The sequence below is a fragment of the Balaenoptera acutorostrata genome, chromosome 15 (genome assembly GCF_949987535.1).
Source record: "Balaenoptera acutorostrata chromosome 15, mBalAcu1.1, whole genome shotgun sequence".
NCBI lineage: Eukaryota > Metazoa > Chordata > Mammalia > Artiodactyla > Balaenopteridae > Balaenoptera > Balaenoptera acutorostrata.
The window spans coordinates 66,195,963-66,219,091 of record NC_080078.1 but is presented as its reverse complement, the minus strand read 5'-3'; the positions used below and the strand labels follow the sequence as shown (position 1 = coordinate 66,219,091).

Below are 23,129 nucleotides of genomic sequence, written 5' to 3'. Positions count from 1 at the left end.
GATGGACGGTCGTCAAGGGAGGATGGAAAGAGAAAGGGGATCTCACAGCGTGCCTGGATTCGCCCCAACAAGCTGCCGCTGCCGACTGCGCCAGCCGTTGGAAGTGAGGAGTCCCAAGGCTAGGGCCAAAGGACACTGCCACCCCATCGGGCAGGAATGGTCGCTCAGTATAGGATCGGGTTTTAGGTCTTCGGAAGAGTCGCCTCGGCTAGGACGCTTTAATCCCCGGGCTCCAGGGACCTCAGACCATAGGCAGTGTTGAAGAGGCGAAAAGACCGTTTCCAGAACGTACCCCTTAGGTCGACAGCAAGTCGGAGTCCCGTCCCGCAGGCCTTCACCTCCCGCCGAGGAGTAGCCCCGGCGGGGGACCTTCAGTTGCCTGGAGTCAGTAGGCTGATCGCTACGTGGTGGAAGCTGGATCGGAAAGGGCAGAGAGAGCACCCTACCCGCCACCAAAATGCCGCGGAGTGTGGCGATGGGGATGGCAACGCGGGCAGTACAAGAATTTACTGAGCCAGGGACTTCCCTGGCAGTCCAGTGGTTAGGACTCCGCGCTTCCACTGCAGGGTGCAGGGGTTCGATCCCTGATGGGGGAACTAAGACCCTGCATGCCGTGGTGTGGCAAAAAAAAAAAAAAAAGGAATTTACTGAGCCAGAAGTGAGGATACAAAGTAGTTGTGGCACACAGGCTTAGTTGCTCCTCAGCATGTGGGATCTTCCCGGACCAGGGATCGAACCCGTGTCCCCTGAATTGGCGGGCGGATTCTTAACCAATGCCCCACCAGGGAAGTCCTGGATTGAAATTTATTTATTTATTTATTTATTTATTTATTTATTTATTTAATTTTTTTATTTTTTTATTTTTTTGGTTGCGTTGAGTCTTCGTTTCTGTGCAAGGGCTTTCTCTAGTTGTGGCAAGCGGGGGCCACTCTTCATCGCGGTGCGCAGGCCTCTCACTGTCGTGGCCTCTCTTGTTGCGGAGCACAGGCTCCAGACGCGCAGGCTCAGTAGTTGTGGCGCACGGGCCTAGTTGCTCCGCGGCATGTGGGATCTTCCCAGACCAGGGCTCGAACCCGTGTCCCCTGCATTGGCAGGCAGATTCTCAACCACTGCGCCACCAGGGAAGCCCTGAAATTTTTTAATGGGAAAAAAAGAATCAGATTTTGGTTCTTCTGTCAGGGCATCATCAGTAGAACTAGGCACCATTTTGTGGTCCATTTAATCCTCAATACAATTCTGCGAGGTAGGCAGTATTTCCCTCCTTTCGCAGAGGCTCGAAGAAGTGAAGCAATTGCACGGAGCCCAGCGCCAGATACTGTTCGGATCCCAAAAGCAGCTTCACTCCCTTAAGGCGGAGCTACCAAGCAAAAGTCGCCGAGCTCCTCTGCCACAAACACGGGCAACTTCCGGGAGCTACCCGAGAACCTCCGCGCGCTTGCACCGCCCCACCCCGCCCCGTGACGTCAACCATTCCATCCCGCCCTTTCTGGAACGCGGGGCTGCTGAGCGGGCTGGCGGCCATCTTGTGAAGCGGCGAAAGAGGTGGTGGCTGCTCTGGGCTCCGGGAAGCCGTTCGGGCTGGGGCTACCGACCGCGGGGCGGAGGCACTCGCGCGGGGGGTAACTCGGGTCTGGGTTCGGGTGCCGCGCAGCTCTCCCCGGTAAGACTCCCGCAGCCCCGGAACGGGCGGGGCTGTGCGGGGCTCGAGCCGCCCCTTGATGGCCCGGGGCGGGGCCTTCGGAGGCCTCGGAGCCCGCCGCAGCGAGCGCCCTACGCTGAAGGGTCGGGGCATGGCTGCGGGGGGCCTGGGGCGCCGCTTGTGCCTCTCGGTCCGGAGAGGTTGCAAGTAGGACACAAGAGAGGAGGAGCCTGCCTACGGAAGAGGGGACGAGGCCGTAGCGAGGACGCCCCCGTGGTCTGAGAGAGAGGAGGCCAGAACTGGGTGGCCCAGCGGCCTGCGAACGAACGGGAACTGCAGTGAAAACACACTACATCCCGAATGAGCAAGATTCTCTATGCCCCCACGTGGGGCAGAGGTTATAACTGTGTCCCGAAGTGAGGAGATAATCGTAGTGAGGACACTCCCTCCACCGGAAGTGGAAAGGAGGCCCCGGTGGCCTACCAGAAAAAGGGGACTACAATCTGGGCACACCTGGGGGGAGGGAGCTGTAGTCGGTGCTCTCCCGTGAGTGTAGGAAGGAAGTCGGAATTGGCCGCCTTCTTGGCCTGAAGGTGGAGGCGGTTGCAGTGAAAAGCTTCCAAAGCCCAGCGTTGGGGCGGGGCTTACCCTCCGGGGTGTCGTTAATTTGAGAAGTCAGCCCCGGTAGCGTGGGATGAGCCCGCCTCCGGGCCTCTTGGTCCCCGAGTAGGGAGGGGGCTGCTAAGAGCATCACCTTTACGCGTCCCTTGGGAGAGAGCCTCCAGCATCGAAGAAGGAGGAGGTTCAATGGGACGTGGAGGCTGGGTGATTTTGATGGAGAGTGAACTGAGTTTCTCTTTTGAAGGCTGGAGGTGGTTGTTTGCGGCCACGTGAAGTGGGTGCGAGGGGCTTTGAGAATCTGCAGGTTAATGACGGGGATGGTCACTAGTGCAGGAGGCTTAGCTGGTAGATTGTAAGTGCATGGACTGTATGTGTGCTTCCAATGTGTGCTTTATAGTGAAAAATTTGAGCTCCGGTGAGGGTTACTCTAGGTTATTCAGCCGTGAACCTGCCGAGAGTTGTATACTGAAAATAGCAGGCTCCGTAAGAGAGGTTTCTGGACCCTAAAACCCTCCTTGACTCCGGATTCCCAGAGATGACCTAATGTAAATTGGGATAGTTGGCAGGAACCATTTTATATTATTCAAGACTAGGGTGATGCCAGTCAATATAAGCTACTAACAAAAATGATTGCAACTGAAGGTTTTGTTGAAGGAGAGACTTGTGACGAGTATTTCTTAGAGCTTCTCGCGTGAATGGTTGTAAATGATATAATTTTTGTAAAATGCAGTACTAGCAACATGAATTGCCTTGGAGTTTGTTACCTAGTTTACATTGTTAATGCGTTTCAGAGCCTTTGCAGTTGAAAAAAAAAATCCTAGAAGTCTGGACGTATAGGCCGTTCCTGTTGGATTTTGTTTTTTAATTATAGAAATATAATACAAGACTGGTTGTATTTGTTTTTGAAATTTGGTAGTTTTGGTAGCGTGGAGGATTGTGGATTTAGTGGAAGGAAATTGTGCTCAGGCATTTTCCAAGAATATTAAAACAATTGGGAAGAACTGTTACAGGTGGTTAAAAAAATTTATGGTAATTAATATTTGAAGAAAAATGTTTGGCGTGTTTATATAAAAGTTGAGGATGTGCTTAGTATTATTACTGGAAAAATAATGATGCAGGGAATGCATTTTTATATCATTTATATGCTTGATTATATATTGATTATTTTGTTTATGGATTGTGATGCATAATTTCAATTTTTCTTATGTTCATATCTGTTAGGTGAAAAATGTGAAGCTTTAGAAACCATCGTGGTAGTTACTTGGAACATACTGTTATGTGCTAATACCAGAAAACTTCAGGCTTCTTTCACTTTCTTTGACATACCAAATGACTTGATTTTTGCATGAGTTTGGGGGTTGTTGGTACAATTTGTAGATGTGAAACTTGATTTTGTGGGCCAGTGTGTTCCAGGTGCTGAAATCCACTGACAACGTTCATACTGTTTTTATTCCATTTTGTAGATAGTCACTCCATCATTTCAGTTGAATATTTTCTTCTGTAGATGAGATAGGAAGAACTTCTGTCAGTAAGCTTGCACAAAAGATGTTTTTAGATATCCCTCCCTAAAATGCAGGGACTGTCATCCATTTCTGTAATCTTCTGCCTGGCCCATAAGTGCTTGATAAATATTTGTGAATAAGTGAATATTGTTAAGTGTTTTAGGTCAACTAAGAAAAATCACTCAATCTTTAGTTTTATCAGATTTTACTACCACCACACATATACATTTTGGTTTGCATAGAGTTTAGTTCATTAAGTTTAAAGCCTTAAAACCAGTAGTGAGGGTGAATGTGGTTGGCTAGGTTAGAAGAAATATTGTTTCTTTGAAGTTTAAAGCAAGTAAGATAATGAACATTTTTGTTGGCATTTGGGGGGATTGAAAAATAACTTAATATTGTAGTGTTTTTGGCAAGAGAATAAATATCTTATTTAGAAATGTCTTTTGATCTGCTGCCTTTGAGTACTGACTGGAGGTTAATGGGAAAGTTGAGTAACATGCTATCAAAGGTTTATATCTCCCTCAGTGTCAGAAGAATTGTTTTATTAAGAATGGTCCCAGAACCTGAAATGTGATCCATTTGGGGATGGGGACAAAATCAAGTTGATGAAGCTGTGTTTTTTTCCATAATGCATACCATAATGTGATTATGCTGCTTGTAGCATTGTGCCCATTATGATTGGTTCTCTGTTGCTCATCTCTGTGGTGAACATTTGAAGGGTGATTTTTGTTTCTTTTGCATCTGAAGAACTTAGGTCTGCTGTACCCTGGTTCTTGTTGATCAAAGACTTACTATTGAACGAAGTTAAAATTCACTTTTGGATGTTTATTACCAAATGAAGAGTGGAAATGGTCAAGTTCTGATTTTTGCCTTGGCTTCCTGGTAAAGAGGATTGTTGTCAGACATTTTATCCTGAAATTCCAAGTTTTTGGAATGGCTAGTATTTAAGAAAATCTGTCTTGTCATAATAATATGCTAAACTTTTGTAGTAGATATTTGTAATTGTGCATATATCTGGAATTTGTAAGAAAGCCACTGTGGCTTAATTCTCAAGATAAAGTGCAAAAGTATACTAAAGCTTCTTGTCTTAGATCTTCTGAAATACATCAATGGATTTAATGGCAAATCAAGCCCATTTTCCCTTTCCATTATGCTCTCTGAATAGGTAAAACATGCATTTTAGGTGTTTTGTTGCTTAGAATTGTTTCAGTCTTATCTTTCTAAAATTCACCAAAGTTTAAAGGTGACTGGAGTGAATTTTTAAAGGTCACTGGAGTGACTGGTATCCTACATCCAGTTGCTGGCTGACATTTAGAACGCAGGAATAAGTAGGTTCCTGGAAAATAGTGATACTTCTATTTTAATTATTGTGCCCCTTTCAAAGTGAGGTGTTGAAAACAAAAGTATTTGAGTTCTCAATTTCTATTGGAAGGAAGAGCTATAACACCAAGAGTTGTGAAGTTCTGGCTGCTAGCCTGAGCTTTCTGTGTACTTTCCTTTGGCATGGGGTGAGATGTAGCTTCCCTTGTGCTGAAATAGAAAAGATTAACAAATTTATGACTAGATTGATTTTGTACTTTAAATTGAATGAGTTGAACTAGGGATTTGCTGAATTCAGCTGGGCCTTTCAGCTTTTCTCCTTGTTTAGTAATTTCTGGCAACCCTGTAAACATTTTTGGGAGTAGACCTAGAATGTTCTCTTTGGGCTTAACTGGCTGACCCCGAACTTGTTCCTCTCCAGTGGACATATGGTACCTTCTTGGATCTGGAAGGAAAGGGACTGAGGAACCTGTTTACCTTACCTTCAGGCCATGTGTCCTGGCCCCACACCAGACCTTTTGAATTGGAATCTTCAGTAGGAGTCATCACAAGTGCTTAACTAAAAAATTACCCTGATTCTGAGGCTCATAGAATCAAACTTGTACATTTAGAAAAAAAAAATATTGCAATAATTCGTGCTCTTCCTTGTTGAGTGTAAACTTTATGTAAAGCAAGCTTTTTTCTGTTTTACGTTTCCCTTTGTGACCCGTTAGATAAACTACTAGATGTGGCTTGTTTTTAAATGAAGACTTAAAATTCTAGATTTAATTAGGATCGATTGTACAACATTTAAAAGATTAACACAATGCTCTGGGCTTCTGAAGGTGTTGCTTATGACATACAGCATAGCTTTTTGTGGCAAAACAATCTCCCTGTTCTTTAGTAATTTGAGTGGTTGTCTAGGTGATGTTTAGCTTGTTCTTCAGAAAAAGTTTGGAGTAATGGTAAAACGTTTGAATATGTCTTTCTGGTGATGAATATTAAGCTCAATGGTGGTATCTTGATCTTGAAAGATAGTTAAAAATAATCATCATCATCCGAAGTAGACGTCTATGGGTAATCTTGTACCTAACAGTGACAGTTTTCTTCTACTCTTTTGAATATAGTTGTCTAATCATTTGGTCATATAAATTGCTTGTGAATTGTTCATAACTTCACTAGTTTGGGAGAAATTCCAGTGAAAGATGAGTGACCTGTTTTTACTTTGGAAGGACTCTTAATATGCCGGACTTTTTTTTTTTTTTTTTTAACAAGTTTCTTGGAACCATTTTGGTGTTAGAAGAAAAAGCACTCTTCCTTAATATATTGAACTCTTGTGGTTTTAACCAGGAATTAGTCCTTATAGGCCAGACCTTTCACTTCACTTATGTTTTTTTTGTTGTTCGATTGCTATTTTGGTGCAAAGGAAAATATGTTGAAAGAGTAATTGCAGTAATTTCCATGAATATCCTTGATTGATGACTTAATTTGTCCAGGAACTGTTGCTATTGAACTTGTGCTTTTTCATCAAAAATTTGGTGGGAACCTGAGGAAATAGGTCGCCGTTGGACTTGTGTTATGGAATTTTCTGGACTGGTTTAATCATCAAGTGATGAAAGCAATTACCAGCTGTGAAGCTGATCTTTATGACTGTTTTAGTTTTCGATTGATTCTTTCTTGGGCTAATTTGTGACACATTCTTGATGTATGTAAATATATAATGCTTTGAGAGAAAGCAATTTGAAAGCAATACCAAATAATAAACGTGTGGGATTTTGGTACATGTCTTTTTTTTTTTTTTTTTCCTAATACATTGTAATGATGTACTCCGGTGGTTTCAGACTCGCCCTTTAATATACAGTTCAGTGTGGCCTGTGCGTGTTTTGTGTTTCCTGCATTGATTTTTGCCTCCATTTATTCTCTATTGCAGTCTAAAAGTTGGTTTTAATTGGTTGCCCACAGGATTGACTTGGCCTCTACTTCTTGTTAAGAAAATACATCTCTTGTTTTATCAGGTAAGAGATTTTGAATAGAGGGTTTATTTTTATACAAAATAAATTGAGATAGCTTATTAAATAACATGAAAATATGTGTAATAACTAAATTGTGGTTTTTTGTTTGTAATAAGCTTATTTGAGGGATGGGAGAGGGGTGGACTGGGTGTCTTGAACAGTTGTTGCTTCCTTTGGGAGTCAGTTTTCTATGGATGCATTTCTCCTGCTGAGTTCCTGATTATTAGGCAGTAAGTAGCTGTTTTTTTTCCTCAGTAGCATTCTAGACTAACTACAAATATGGGTGCTTGTTATTGGTACGGTTTTTTAATATTCCTTTGTGGAATAGGTATAGAAAATGGGTCATGTTTTAGAGTACAAATTGACTTTAGGTGGAACCTTAGTGATTGGAATCTAACTTCTTGTTAAATAACTAAGATAGGCTCAAGCAAGATAGGTTGAAATGACTCATCTGTCAAACAGGTACTTTGTAGCAGAATAGCAGATCTTACTTCAGGTTTTTGAGAACCTAAAAACTTTTCCTGTTTAGATGACTTTATGAATAAATCTTGTGCACTGCTTTGGTTTACTCAGCCCTTTTCTAGATGGTAATCTGGGCAGACTTTCAATATCATGTTTTCACATGTACCTTGTACAGACTTTCACTAAATCCCTTCCCTCAGCTGCAGATGGTTTGAAGACTTAATTGTGTATGTCACTTTAGCCCTGTGCTTAATTCTTGGGACCATATCAAATTTCCATTTTATTGTCCTAATGCAAACTAACATCTCTCTCTCTCTCTTTCTCAAGTTTTGGGGATCTAGATTACCCATGATGTTTCCCCCAATTAGTGATTAAGTGATTTTTGAAGTTGAACGGAATGCTATCTCATCTTTGCGTACAGCCAATATTCTAGAGTTAGTAAGGAGTGAGAATTTGATTTAATGAATCGGAACCTTCTTGATGAACTTCTTAAAGACTGCTAAATAGTAAATAAGGGCAAAAGAGTCTGTTGGTGTGACGTTTTTAGTATTAATTTTTCTTGTTGACGCTTGCAGACCAAAAATGAAAAGCTTCCCCCTGCCCCTTCCCAAATTTCTAATGTTTTATATGGTCTCGTTTTCTGTCTGCCAGTCCATCTTTCTGGATTAAGTTTGAAGGTGGCTTTTGTTTTTGTGTATGTGTGTGTGAGAAAAGTGTAAAAGCCAAACAATATATTTCTCTTTTGTGTGCAGCAATTGTAATATTGAGATATAATTGCAGATTTTGTTGCCTTAAGTTAGTATTCATGTAATATTTGACATTGAAAAACTGCTTTCATGGAGTTATAGAATTCTTAGTGCTTGGAGCAGGAAACTTTGCTCTTCTAGTGTTCTCATTTGAGAAGTGATGAAACCAAAGCTCAAATAATTTATAATTTTCCTAAGATCACAGAGCCAGTTTAATATAGGTTTATATTTAAAAGTTGATTTTAAAAATGGCTTGGAAAACACCCTTTGTTGTTGACCATATAAATTTCAAATTAATATTTTTTTCAGTCGCAAGAGTTTGTTTTGGATTACTTTACACATGGCTGCCCTTCCATTTACTCTTAGAAACCATATGAATTGAAATACTGAAATTTTATTTAAGTCTGGGAGAAACTTTTCTTTTTTGATTATATCAAAATGGACATTATCTACAGAGATTAGTGAGTACCCAGAAATTCCACAGGAGTTATGTTGAGTCACAGCCACTGAATAAAGTTCGTACACTAGTTCAAAAATAAAAAATCCCTCTTTTTCATTATCAGCCCTCCCCTGTGGGATAAACAAGACTTTTTATTAAATGGAGGGCTTGAGAATGAGTCCTTGGACCTGGGTTTTAATTAAAATAGCCATGGTGAATGGCACTGTAACCAGGTTCTACTTTTTAGAGTGATGCTACAGGTAACTAATATTTTGGCTGTCTTACTCAGTATTTCTTCTGGATACTTAGTACGTATTAACCTTATGTGTAGTACGTAATTCCATATGTCATTTTCTTTAATAAATAAAGCTATTTCTTTAATAAATAAAGTGGTTTCATCCTAGGATGAAATATGAAATCAATTCTCATTTGAGACTTGAATCTGCTTTAGTGTTAAGTATTATTTGAAATTCATTATTATTCCCGCTTTGTTTCTGTTGTTTTGAGATTAAGCCATATAAAATGATACCAATAATTCTACAAAGTTGTAAAAGTTTATAAGGAAGATGCTGAGCCAGTTTTAAATATTAACTTTGATTCATCCTTTGTATCTTTTCCCCTGTAGATTGTTAAACTTTGTTTCCTGATTTGACTTACACATTTCTTTTAAATCTTATTGAGTAATTAGTGGTCTGAATGATGATATAATTGGTGATTTTCTTGTCCTATGGTTGTTTTTTTTCCTGAAATTTTTGAGTCTTGGGGCTGAACTTCTAAGTGTTTTCAGAATTAATGCCTTTTGGATGTTGAAATTGGGTTTTACATTGTAAATGGCATATAACATTCAGTTTTTAGAATATCCAAATTTAAAAAATGACATTGCTTGTGATAGTTTGAGGGAATACTTGAGGGCCTAATACGGTAGATGGTCATTCTTGTAGCTGAAAACTTGGTGTGATAAACAGGAGTCTGACCTGGCCGTTGCCTTTTCTCATCTGCAGGTGTGTGTGGTTTCAGCGCAGCATGGCTGTGGTCATCCGTTTGCAAGGTCTCCCAATTGTGGCGGGGACCATGGACATTCGCCACTTCTTCTCTGGATTGACCATCCCTGATGGGGGCGTGCATATTGTAGGGGGTGAACTGGGTGAGGCTTTCATCGTTTTTGCCACTGATGAAGATGCAAGGCTTGGTATGATGCGCACTGGTGGTACAATTAAAGGGTCAAAAGTAACACTATTGTTGAGTAGTAAAACGGAAATGCAGAATATGATTGAACTGAGTCGTAGGCGTTTTGAAACTGCCAACTTAGATATACCACCAGCAAATGCTAGTAGATCAGGACCTCCACCTAGTTCAGGAATGAGTGGCAGGGTAAACTTGCCTACGACAGTACCCAACTTTAATAATCCCTCACCCAGTGTAGTTACTGCCGCCACTTCTGTTCATGAAAGCAACAAAAACGTACAGACATTTTCCACAGCCAGCATAGGAACGGCTCCTCCAAATATGGGGGCCTCCTTTGGGAGCCCAACGTTTAGCTCAACCATTCCGAGCACAGCCTCTCCAATGAACACAGTCCCACCTCCACCAATTCCTCCAATCCCAGCGATGCCATCTTTGCCACCAATGCCGTCCATTCCTCCAATACCAGTTCCTCCCCCGGTACCTACATTGCCTCCTGTGCCTCCTGTGCCCCCAATACCCCCGGTCCCTTCTGTGCCACCCATGACCCCACTGCCACCCATGTCAGGCATGCCACCCTTGAACCCGCCTCCTGTGGCACCTCTACCTGCTGGAATGAATGGCTCTGGAGCACCTATGAATCTGAACAATAACCTGAACCCTGTGTTTCTGGGTCCATTGAATCCTGTTAACCCTATCCAGATGAACTCTCAAAGCAGTGTGAAACCACTTCCCATCAACCCTGATGATCTGTATGTCAGTGTGCATGGAATGCCCTTTTCTGCAATGGAAAATGATGTCAGAGATTTTTTCCATGGGCTCCGTGTTGATGCAGTGCATTTGTTGAAAGATCATGTAGGTCGAAATAATGGGAATGGATTGGTTAAGTTTCTCTCCCCTCAAGATACATTTGAAGCTTTGAAGCGAAACAGAATGCTGATGATTCAACGCTATGTGGAAGTTAGTCCTGCCACAGAGAGACAGTGGGTAGCTGCTGGAGGCCATATCACTTTTAAGCAAAGTATAGGACCTTCTGGACAAACCCATCCCCCTCCTCAGGCACTTCCCAGGTCAAAATCGCCCAGTGGGCAGAAAAGGTCAAGGTCAAGATCACCACACGAGGCTGGTTTTTGTGTTTACTTGAAAGGGCTACCCTTTGAAGCAGAAAACAAACATGTCATTGATTTTTTTAAAAAGTTGGATATTGTGGAAGATAGTATTTATATTGCTTATGGACCCAATGGGAAAGCAACGGGTGAAGGCTTCGTAGAGTTCAGGAATGAGGCTGACTATAAGGCTGCTCTGTGTCGTCATAAACAATACATGGGCAATCGCTTTATTCAAGTTCATCCAATTACCAAGAAAGGTATGCTAGAAAAGATAGACATGATTCGAAAAAGATTGCAGAACTTCAGCTATGACCAGAGGGAAATGATGTTAAATCCGGAGGGGGATGTCACCTCTGCCAAAGTCTGTGCGCATATAACAAATATTCCCTTCAGCATTACCAAGATGGATGTTCTCCAATTCCTAGAAGGAATCCCAGTGGATGAAAATGCTGTACATGTTCTTGTTGATAACAATGGGCAAGGTCTAGGACAGGCATTGGTTCAGTTTAAAAATGAAGATGATGCACGTAAGTCTGAACGCTTACACCGTAAAAAACTTAATGGGAGAGAAGCTTTTGTTCATGTAGTTACTCTAGAAGATATGAGAGAGATTGAGAAAAATCCTCCTGCCCAAGGAAAAAAGGGGTTAAAGATGCCTGTGCCAGGTAATCCCGCAGTTCCAGGAATTCCCAGTGCGGGACTGCCCAATGCGGGAATGCACAACGCGGGAATGCACAATACAGGAATGCCCAATGCAGGAATACCTGCTGCAGGAATGCCCGGTGCCGGAATGCCCGGTGTGGGAATACCCAGTGCAGGAATGCCTAGTGCAGGAATGCCTAGTGCAGGAGGTGAAGAGCATGCCTTCTTGACTGTAGGATCTAAGGAGGCCAACAATGGGCCTCCATTTAACTTTCCTGGTAATTTTGGTGGGTCAAATGCCTTTGGACCACCACTCCCTCCTCCAGGATTAGGAGGGGCCTTTGGTGATGCTAGGCCTGGAATGCCTTCAGTTGGAAATAGTGGTTTGCCTGGTCTAGGACTGGATGTTCCAGGTTTTGGAGGTGGACCAAATAATTTAAGTGGACCAGGATTTGGAGGGGGCCCTCAGAATTTTGGAAATGGCCCTGGTAGCTTAGGTGGCCCCCCTGGCTTTGGAAGCGGCCCTCCTGGCCTTGGAAGTGCCCCTGGGCATTTGAGTGGGCCTCCAGCCTTTGGCCCTGGCCCTGGCCCTGGCCCTGGCCCAGGCCCAGTCCATGTTGGTGGTCCTCCTGGCTTTGGATCTAGTTCTGGAAAACCAGGACCAACAGTAATTAAAGTACAGAACATGCCCTTCACTGTGTCTATTGATGAGATTTTAGATTTCTTTTATGGCTATCAAGTGATCCCAGGCTCAGTGTGTTTAAAATACAATGAAAAAGGTATGCCCACAGGTGAAGCTATGGTGGCTTTCGAATCTCGGGATGAAGCCACAGCTGCTGTCATTGACTTAAATGACAGACCTATTGGCTCTAGGAAAGTAAAACTCGTATTAGGGTAGCTGTTCACATCAATTCTTCATAGGGTAGATATAGTCTTCATAGTGCTGTGATTAATGCATTCAGATTGTTTTCCTAGTGTTTCCAGGTTAGAGCCTGTGGATTGTTTCAATTGCATATAGATTGGTTTCCATAACATAGAGCATTGGTTGACTGTTTACAGAAGACTCACTACCAGGATAAACATTGCTGTATGTTACAGTAAAGCTGTCCGGAGAGAACACAAAAATGATTTTGGCATACTATTAGAGAAACCATTTGTAAAACTCAAATGACCACATAAAGCTTATCCAGGAGTCTAGATTGGTTTTGTTTTATACCATATGGAATGAAGAAAATAGAAATGTCAATAGAGCTCATTGAGGGTGCTCTTGCCAGCTGCTGAAAAATAGAAGCTGGCTACTCTTGGAATTTGGTTTAAAGCTGGACAGATTTGCTTTGTTATAGGGTCAAAGCTTTGTCTAAAGTCCTCATTTTCTTTTAAAATTGAATAAAATCTCTGTATACAGATTCACTGTATGTACCTTTATTGCTTCTTGAGGGTTCTTGCTGTATAGACAGTCCTTCTGAAGTTGCTGCTTTATTTGCCTAATTGACTCATTTGTAAATGAGCAGAATTGTTTTGTTGATGTTTTTCTAATATAAAACTCCACACTTGGTTTGTGCTATAACCTTGAACTTTGATTTCTGATGTCAGTCACACTTACAACTGTGTGGAATAAGACGTTTGCCACAAAAATAAAATATGGAGTCCTCTACCTACCAGAGCCTTTTTGGTTTGACCGCCAAGTTTTAGTTTAGTCAGTTTAAAAATTGTTCATGTTGTTTGGATGGCATCGAAAACCAGAAACCACTTTTAATGGTCATTGTTTAAGATGCCTGATTTGAAGTCTTGCCCAAGATGTACTAATGTTCTGGCAATTTCCTTCTGTCCCAAATTTCTGTGAAATTTTGACCTGTAACTAAACAAAAAGGGTCCATTCATAAGAAAGCATTATTATATACAGGTCTTTAAAATTGTAGTTGAAATTGTTAGCTTTGTTAGCAGTAGTGTTAACAGAATAAAAGATCCATAAGCTGGTCCATAGGTCGATATACATTTAATCCTGTTAATTGGAGGCTTTTTGGTCTAGTTGTTTGATCAGGAGCCTGGTTACAAAAATTCCTTATACAGAGTACAAGTGCAGCTGCCAGAGGGGAGAGAATTGAGGCTCCTTGCCCTTTCATACTCTGGCATTCAGGACTAAGGCAGGAGGACCACGTGGGTTCTGGTTGGTGAGTGTCCTTGTCATGAAAACATTTGCCTTACAACGTCCTGCTCACTGCCACAAAAGGCTCTACTTATGGTTACTTTTCTTCTTAGTTAAAATGCTCTAAAGACGTGTCACATTATATTATAAACATGGAATGGGAGATTGGTGAGATAATCATGAAAAACAAATTTTGTCTTTTACATGGGCCTCTGTCTTGGTTTGAAACATCCCCAACATTTCCTACAAATCAATTTACTTACAAAGGGGTCAGCCTTTTAAAAGAAATATTTTCTATTTAAGAAAAATAGTGCCTTTTGGGTGTTGCAATTCAGTGGAACACTGAAATACAGCGTCGTGTAATTTAGAGTTAAGAGTGGCAACAGTTTCATTTGTGTGCTAAGATTTGGAAAGCTTTTTCATCACTACAATCTTAGAGGATTGACAGTACAGGATATTTTGTTTAGGGAAAGGATTATTTAGACTTTCAAAGAAGAAATGGCTGTGTTGTGGGTCTTTTGCTAATTCACGAATACAAATTTGCTTTGACAGATCACTAGATATTGCCTCCTCAACTAAAAAAGCAATATGATGTTTGTATATGCTGTTCAATTTAAGTTTTCTGTTAAGTAATCATTTCTCATTCCAAAGACAAGAGTGCAAAAAACTTCAGCGCTGCTTGGGAGTCTTATTTCAACTGCAGATTATTTTCCCCATTGGAAAGCTGACTATTTTTATTTTAGAAAAATGGGTTGTTTGAAGATGAAAGTCTTTTTATCTTTTTTCACAGTTTATTTTGGTTATGTGTTCGTACGTTCTTATTAAATATTTCATATACTTTATTGCAACTACTTTGTTATTTCTACGTTTTAGATTAATGCTGAAAAGGAAAACTTGATTTCATTGTTCATCAAATTAAATAAATTAAGAAAATAGTGGTTTGTGTAGAAATTGGAGAGAATTGTGTTTCATATTTGGTTGAATCACAACAGTGCTTCTCTTGTTGTGAAATGTAATTAAATGCTTTGCCCTCTGGTACTTGATTTTTGTGTATCTGAGACTTATTAACATAGTGCTAACTGCTAAGCATACTGTTCATCTTGTTCTGGGCACTGGAGTTTGACTTTTTAAAAAATTCTTGAAAATATGTTCTGTGCAACTATTCATACCTCTCTTACCTGCAAATTTTCTCGTAAGAACTAGGTTTGGGGTGAAAATTTACATTATTTTCTCATTTGCTTTGTATGGTATGAAGGATTTGTAAAGCTTCGCTCAAAGTGGTGTGTATTTGTAAACACTATCATGATATTTTCAATCTTATGTGTAAATTTTATTGCCTGTTTTTGGTGACTCTGACATTAATAGAAGAGAAACTTTTCCATTAGGTTTAAACCTTCCCCCCCCCCCCATTTTTTTGTTTGCTTGGTTTTTTTTTTAGCTTAAAGGGTTAGAGAAATCTACAAAATGTATTTTATAAATAAGCAAACTTGTAAACTTTTCCTGAACTTTAGTGAAACAGTTCGTAAGCAAAATTTGGAGGTGTGTTCTGTGTTTCCACTGTAGTTTGGATGTATAATTATTAGTGGCTTTTTTTTTAATGCAACACTGTTAAGTGAAATGTAGTTTCTAGCTTTGTGCTCCAAGTTGTCAAAGCATTGATAGTGGAAATTCCATTAGGAAACTTTATTCAGAATTTCAGAGAGGTAACAGTGTAATTAGGTCAGTCTTAACCCACTGGATGAAAATCTAGGGCTGTGTATGGAAGTAAGCAAACATACATTTTGGGTGGAAATACCTTAGATAAAAATAAGGATGCACGAAAGCCTTAATCAAACTCAAAGTCCCTTTTATTGGATTCCGTCATTGTGTACAGGTGTGGGTCAAGTGTTTAAAAATAAATCCACTCATCAGTTGAAGAACACTTTAAAAATGAGTAAAGAAAATGTAAAATTGCTGCTAGTCAAATCTTCTGGAAAGAATTTCTGGCAGTGGTCACTTTTAAAAATTATTTCCCACTCTTGCAAACATTTAAATTGTTTTACTGGCAGTTCTGTAGTAGTCCAAACTTTAGAAACCAAACACAATAAAATAACTCATTGCAAATATGGCCACAACAGTGCCAGCAAATACTGCCTTGGCTTCATTCGGCAGAGATTTTTGTTTATATAGATGAAGTCTTGAATACTGTTCAATAAACTTGTCACGAAATAAAACAGGCTGATGCTTTTAATGCTTTAACTGTACACGAGTACTCTACTGAGCTATACCATCAGGTATTTTGGGGTTTTTAAAAAACTCCTGAAAATATTTTGTGCCTTTGGAAAGGTGGCTTTGGTGATCTTGGAGGTAACAATTGTTGCTTATCCTTGTCTGCTAATGCTGAAGTGTGGAAAGAAGAGGATACCTGGAACTGCAGGGAGGAATCTTGACTCTAGGTCAGATCTGTGGTATCCGCCTTTTCAGACTTACGTGAGTTTTGCTAGCAAGTCACTTTGTTATGTGGACTCAGAAAGAACTGGAAACCAGATGCTCCTTTTCACAAAAGGAGTTTTAAAGGGGGCTGTGAATTGTTTTTTAGAAACTGATTAGGAAATGGGAAAACAAATTTTCAGAATACATTGTCAGTTGCACATACCTCTAAAGCTTTCTTTTTCTTTTTTGTTATTTGTTTTTGCATTAGTATGTGAGGTATTTGAGGTGGGGAAGAGGGGAGAGGAATCAAGAATATTGCTGCTTTCCGACATTGATGCTCTGGTTTTGTCCCTTCCACATTGGTTCAACTTCTACTGAAAAAATTAGCAAATAAAAAGTTTCCGTAAACTCCGCAGAGTCTCTTTAAAAAAAAAAAAAAAAAAATCTGGATTGGACTTGCAGAGAAATTAGTGCGCTGTTCCTTTTAACCAAAACTCTTGAAAAATGTTTAACTTTTATCTTTATCATGAAAGTTTTAGCCTGTATTTGAGTTTGAATACCCAACTTGTTTTAGAGAGGTTTAGACTAGACATAATTAATTCCAGGTAGTTGCTGATCTGTTTTTAAAATTACGACAGTTTGACTAAGCATTTGAAAAATCACAGTGTGAAATCGGCTGCCTAAGGATATCCAGAATGGCGTTTACCATCTTAAAGGGGTGGACTGTGTGCTAATATGTCTTCGTTTCTTGCTCAGGAGCGATCACTCAACTTCTGTAATTCATTGTTGTCTGCTTTCCATTGTTTTACAGCAAGTAATAGTCTATCAATTTTGTGCATCGCCACCGTTCTCCTTACCCCCCAAAAGTAGAGCTTTTACGGGATATGGTAGAATCCAAACTTATGGCTATCCTTTTTAATTAAAAAAATTGCTTGATATCAGTATTGTCTTTTTAGCATAAAATCTTTAGATCACACTGACTTACTGTAAAATGTTCTGGAAAGAGTGTACTCTCGTGGTGGCACAGTTCTCTGATGCTGTAGTGACTTTTCTGGGAAAACTCTTCTGTTCAACAAATAAGCAAGCTCATCTCTTATTGGTGCCTGCTCATGTAAATCTTAATTCTTTACTGTGCTATTCCTTGGTGCCTTGAGCTATTTTGTGCCAGAGGATCTCACAAGCATCCTAGAGTATGGCTCCTTTTCTGGATCAACATAACTAGCAACAAGCAACTAAGGTGGCAACTGCTTTTCTACATATTGCTCTACTACTGAAGGGGCAAAAAGCCACCTGATGCAAACATTCCAGCCCCAGGGACAGAGGGCAGCACTCTAAAACTCTGAGGACAGGGAAGTAGTGCTCATTAACCATATTCCTTGAATTCTGTCAAGAGTCCCAGGAACCTCTCCCCAGCAAAAATGTTGACCATTAGGTCACAGAGACTAAGCAAAACAAACACCAGCTGTAGAGAAGTGGTTAAATAGCACAGCAGAGCATTGGAGTTGGCACCCTAGCTGTTCCGGACATCTGGACTCTGATTTCAGTGACTTAATAGTTTCATGTCATTTTTCCTAGTCAACTGATGGCCTGCCATTTCATGTTGAGAGAAGGAGGAGGTGACTATTTGGGGAAAATAGAGCTATGACCGGCAAGAGAACATAATTAAATATGGACAGAGTTAAAGATGTTGAATAAGCATAACACATCCCAATATTACAAAATAGCAAGCTATGCTATGTTCAAACAGACTGCTCCTTGGTGTTTGATTCCCTCTCTATTTTGATGCTCTCAGTTTTCCCCTTTTACCTGCTTGTATAGTAAGCCTGCTGGTAACCAGCACTATGAGTTTTACTTAGACTGAAGCCCCCTCACTACTGTCTCTGTAGCCCTAACCTCCTAATTGGGGTGGGGGGTGGGTGTGAGTTCACTCACAGCTCTTGATTAGTGAAATAAGATTCGTCACTTATGCATTTGTGCTACATATCAAATTTAACAACCACATTGTACTGCAAATCACTTGCTAGTCCTCAAAGAGTGGGAAAGTCTTAAGGGTAAAGAAGTACAGCTACTTAAGGGCTCTTAAATCGTACTAACAGGTGCTGTTGCTAATTTCCTCATTTTTCTTTTGTTCCACACTTCCCCACATGTTGGGTTGCAGTACAGAAAGCGTCATGTCCTTTATACATAATTCCTTTCTGTGGTGTGGGCCCAGCAGGATCCCTTGGCTATAAATCTGGCTTAAGTGGTGGAAAGACAAATGCACCTCTTACTGAAGTAGATGATGCTAATTACCTTTGCTTCTGTGACCACTGAATTGACAGGTTGGAATTGGAAACTTCTGTTGCCTCCAAACTTTTAAGAGAATTTCACATGGTTATACAGCTTAGCGATAGCTGTAACCCATGCTAATTAAATGTTTTGAGCGGTGTTGTGCGCCTAGCACTTAACACATTGTGTTGGAAAAGGAAGTAAAAAAAAAAAAAAGCCTGTTCTTCAAGACTTTAAAGTCCTAAATGATACAAGTAAGTGCTCAGTTGTACTTATACATGTTCAGGGTATACTTATGACCCACAGGAACCAGATAAAGGGTTTCCTGGCCAGCTGATGAATGGTCAGACAGAAATAAGTGTAATGGAATCCTTAGGTGTAAGCTGAGGGAAGGTGCGATCTCTAACCAGGGTTCTTGGGGACACAATACTGTTAGTTTAGTAAAATGAAATGATTGTGTGAGGGAGCACAGTAGCAGTATCTAAAGTTGTGCCTGTCCTGAAAGCTCTTAAAGTTGTCCCATAACAGCATAGCTTGAGGTTCTGGCAGCCTTACTGGTATGACTGAGCTGAATGGTCTACAGAGCAGGTAGGCAGGCAAGGCAAAGGTTGGTTCTAGGGATGTCCTGGCCTAGCAGAGGGATAGAACCTTTTATCTTTTTAATAATCTTTTGACTAGCTGCCAGATAACAAATGCTCTAATACGTTCATAAACAACTCAGAATTAAGTGAATTTCCCCATCAATTTAACCACGTATATGCATAGTTGTCTACCTGAAATTCATTCCTTTGTGGTTTTAGATCAATTTGATACAGAGTTTTAGCTTTTCTGTATGAAATGTCCACCTTTTGGTTCTTGTTCTTCTAGGCCAACACTGTCCAATAGAATTTTCTCCAATGGAAATGTTCTCATGTGCACTAATATGGTAATTAAATTTGAATAGCTGTGTGTGGCTAGTGGCTACTGTATTGAACAGCACAACTGTAGATTCACAATGCAGCAGCAGATTTCCTCTCCCAGGTCTGATCTTTGGAGATCTTGTTAGGCAGCACTATCCAATAGAAATAAGAATCACTTGACGTCATTTAAAATTTTCTAGTAGCCACGTTTATAAAAGGTTAAAAGGAACAAATGAAATTTAAGAATACACTTAATACAACATTGTAAAGCAACTACACTCCAATAAAAATTAAAATATATATATATTTAATTTAACTCAGTAGATCTTAAATGTTACAGTTTCAGCTTATACTCAATATAAGATTATTGAGCTATTTTACTTTTTTTTTTTGTATTAAGTTTTCAAAATTCAGTGTATATTTTACAGCACATTGTGATTCGAACTAAGCGTTATTTCAAGTGCTCAGTAGCTGCATGTGGTTAGGGGCTACCCTTTAGGACAGCACAGATTTAGAATATTAGAAAAGTTATTCCCTGCCATTTCTCTCCTAGTTCTGCTGCCTCTTTCAGCTGTTTCTTCACTTTTGGGTATTCAAATTTTGTTGCATTCCTCCTAACCTTTACCCCTCCTGTTGTGTTTGCAGGTTAGTTTTGTTTTGTTTTTGAGAGCTTGCCTCAGTTACCTTTCTTATGGGCAACACTGGAGGTTAACTAGGTGACAGTTTTATATTGTAAAATTACTAATCCAGCACTAGAAGCAGCCACAGAACTAGAATCTCTCCCCTCCACCCTGTACCCCATCCACAGTGGCAAGTGGGCAAATCATTGTGTGTCTGTAACGTAGTGTCTTTATTTTTGAAATCCTCTGTCTTTAATTTCTGAACTTCCCTAACAATGAATTCTGAAGATCAACCCATCTTAAGATCTCCCATGTATCCCAAGTAAATTTATTCCAGTGAGGGGGCTTGCATTATCAGCAGTAGGTTGGTTTCTTTTCCAGGGGCTCTGGTCTGCCGCTTTTGTTCATTAACTCAACACCTTTTGTGCCATTGGTCACACTGCACACTGGAGATGCACAAGTTCTTGTTGATGCCCTTGCCCTGGAGATGGTAAGGAAGGTGGTCCAGTACTGTTGTCTTAGACACTCTGCAGGCAATAGAGAGGCAGGTGTCTCATTTAAAGAACATAGATTAAATATATAGATTCCACCAGGGCAGGATGAGGGCAAAGGTGGCTGCCCAGTAGGTGTTCTTTGAAAATTTTGGTATAGTCACATTTTCTACTTTATTTGCTGTATTTGTGCTTGTTATTTGAAGTTTATTCCTTTGATTCCTTTGCCTTGGCAGACGAGTAGGGAGAATGTGTGGTGGGTGCAGAATTATTTTTGATCTGTGTGCAAGATTAGTGTAGATCATGGGAAGAGGCCACATGAGCCTCACTGCTCTTTTAGTGGCCAAGTGGACTTCAGATTGAACTGGATTACAAGGTGTGAGCTGTTGGTAAAATGGATGGAAATCACATCCTTAGGGAAGTGAGTTGTGGTTCATCCAAGTTACTGTGTGTCTCAGGGCTAGTTATTTCCTTTCTCTGTCTTCGGTTGTAATAATGGGATTAATTAACAAAATGGGGTTAAATTAGATAATCTCATTATATTCAGTTTTAAATTTCTGTGATTCTGTGAACCCAGCTATTTCATTTCTTTCTGGAAATCTGTAGTTAATTTGAACCTTAAAAGAGAGTCCAATGGAACTAAAAGTTTTGGTCTGGCTACTGCTCGTGATAGCAGTTCCACACTTAAGCTTGAGAATTTCATTAGGAGCGAAAAGAGGGAAGGGTCTTCATTTCCCTTTTGGGAGGCTGTTCCTTTCCTGCCATTTAGGTCCTCTGGAGCAGGTAGACCGAGGCATTCCTCCTGGGTGTCTTGTCAGCCAACAAGTAGATGATGATACCATACAGTAAAAGGATCCGTTTATGAGCACTGAAGAGAGGAGCAGCTAACACATGTAGGGCACTTATACTGGGTCAGGCAGGGGGCACTTTCCATGGTTAGCCCCATTTAATTCTCAAAATAACCCTCTAAAGTTGGCATTATTATTATCCCCACTTTACAGATGGAGAAATCCAGGCAAAGAGAAGCAAAATAACTTGCCCAAAGTCTCATTGATAAGGGGTGAACAGAGATTATTCAATCATCATCTGTCTGCATGACTCCAGAGGCAGAGCCCCTCCTTTCCTCAGTTGTTTCCTTCCTCTCTCTGACTTTTGGGGGGGATATATGGGAGGCCAGTGGCAGCACTCTTCTGTCATGGGTCCCGAGCTGGCTGGGGAAGGGGCTCCAGCCTTGTGCCGATGCTCCGAATGCTTATTTTGAAGTAAGAAGGTGGCGGCTTTGTTTAAGCACATTCAAAGTCATGAGGGGAAAAATGTCCACTCAGATACAGTTCTATCTTGGTGGAAGGCCATGTGTTCCTTCTTGGTTTGCTTCCTTTCCCATATCTGATTCTCCCCTCAAGCTAGCTTCCCTTTGGAGAGTTGGACACAGGTTGGATTTGTCCATTTTTGGATAAGTCTTTTTGGGATGTTGGAGTTGGATCAGTGGCTTCCAAACTTTTTTGACCATTGTAGAATACAGCGGGATGGGAAACCCTGTGACCATTTACTATACCGTTATTTTCCCACTTTTCACTTTTTGTGTGAACATGCACATTTTAAGCTTTCTAATATTGCCAAATGCTGCATGGCAGCCAGACTTCGTAGTATTATATGGATCTAAATCAAATTATTGCTTAAGATTTTCTCTTATAAACACAATTTTAGTAGCTCTTAGTCAGATGTATGAATAAAGAATGTGTAATTTTGTAGTAAGGATTTGCATATTTGATTCAGTTCGTGACCTAAGAGGACTGTCCTTGAGGCTGCTGATTTAAATTTGGGGAATTCCTGAGTTATAGAGGGAGAGGCAGGGGTAGAAATACTTCGTCTACCTTCATCATGTCCCTTGAGGCAGAGAGGGAAAAGAAGAGTGGTGGTGATGGGCGTAGTTTGTCTTTTTCAATCTTATGAGAAAAGAGTACTCCGTTGGGTGGTGTTCTCCCCATTGGGAGCTTATGGAGAATTTCCTGATGGGTTTTCAAGATTTGGTTCAGCATCTCAGCTGCTCCAGTGTGCCAAGGTAGGCAACAGGAGTGAGAGCGTGGCTTTGGTTTGTGAATGGGTGATCCTGCCGTACAGATGGGTGCTCTGTTCCTCCTCACAGCCTGGAAATGGGGTTGAAGTCTGGTGCCTTGCCTTGTTAGGCTTTTGGGAATGGAGGAAGGCAGTGAAACTCCTGAGCGTGAAGGACTGAAGAGTTTCAGCTCAGTTGGCACTGAATTGGATCCAGCTAGATCCAGGAGGAAAGATCTGTTCTTGGATTTATGAAGAGCCAAGATAGAATCTCCCGAGGCAGGAGAGGGGAAGCCAAAGAAAATGAAGGGTGAGTTACTGCCTATTGGCAGAGAGTGAGATTCCCTATCAACAGTCGTGTGCTAGTAAACTGGCTAGCTGGGCGAAGGGAAGCCCTGATTTTTAGCATTCGCCCAATTTCTATGGTTTAAAACTTAACAAGGCCACCTGCTTACGAAATTCCTTTACAATTCTCTCTTGCAAACTGTACAAGCCTGCTCCGGCACTCTGCTGCAAGCCTCCCTCGGGTGTTTTGAATTCCCATTATGTGCTCAGGTCTGTGCTGTGTGACATAGGAGATACTGA

The 23,129-nt window shown here is 40.9% G+C and overlaps 1 protein-coding gene across 15 annotated transcripts in view; it reads left to right on the top strand.

The window, feature by feature from the left end:
* Positions 1-1,477: 1,477 nt before the first annotated feature.
* LOC103016306 (RNA-binding protein 12) overlaps positions 1,478-23,129 on the top strand; it is a 38,328-nt gene continuing 16,676 nt past the window's right edge. For 3 of the 15 annotated variants that reach the window (XM_028169307.1, XM_057529775.1, XM_057529766.1), the window contains exons 1-2: positions 1,515-1,660; positions 6,992-7,076. Coding sequence is in view for 4 of the 15 variants with exons in the window: in XM_028169303.2 (XP_028025104.2) it covers positions 9,744-12,551 (2,808 nt within the window). In the remaining 11 variants the exon portion in view is untranslated. Of the gene's footprint in view, positions 1,661-6,991; positions 7,077-9,721; positions 13,060-23,129 lie in introns of those variants that run through there. The other 12 variants (XM_028169303.2, XM_028169302.2, XM_028169301.2 and 9 more) reach the window with 12 other exon arrangements.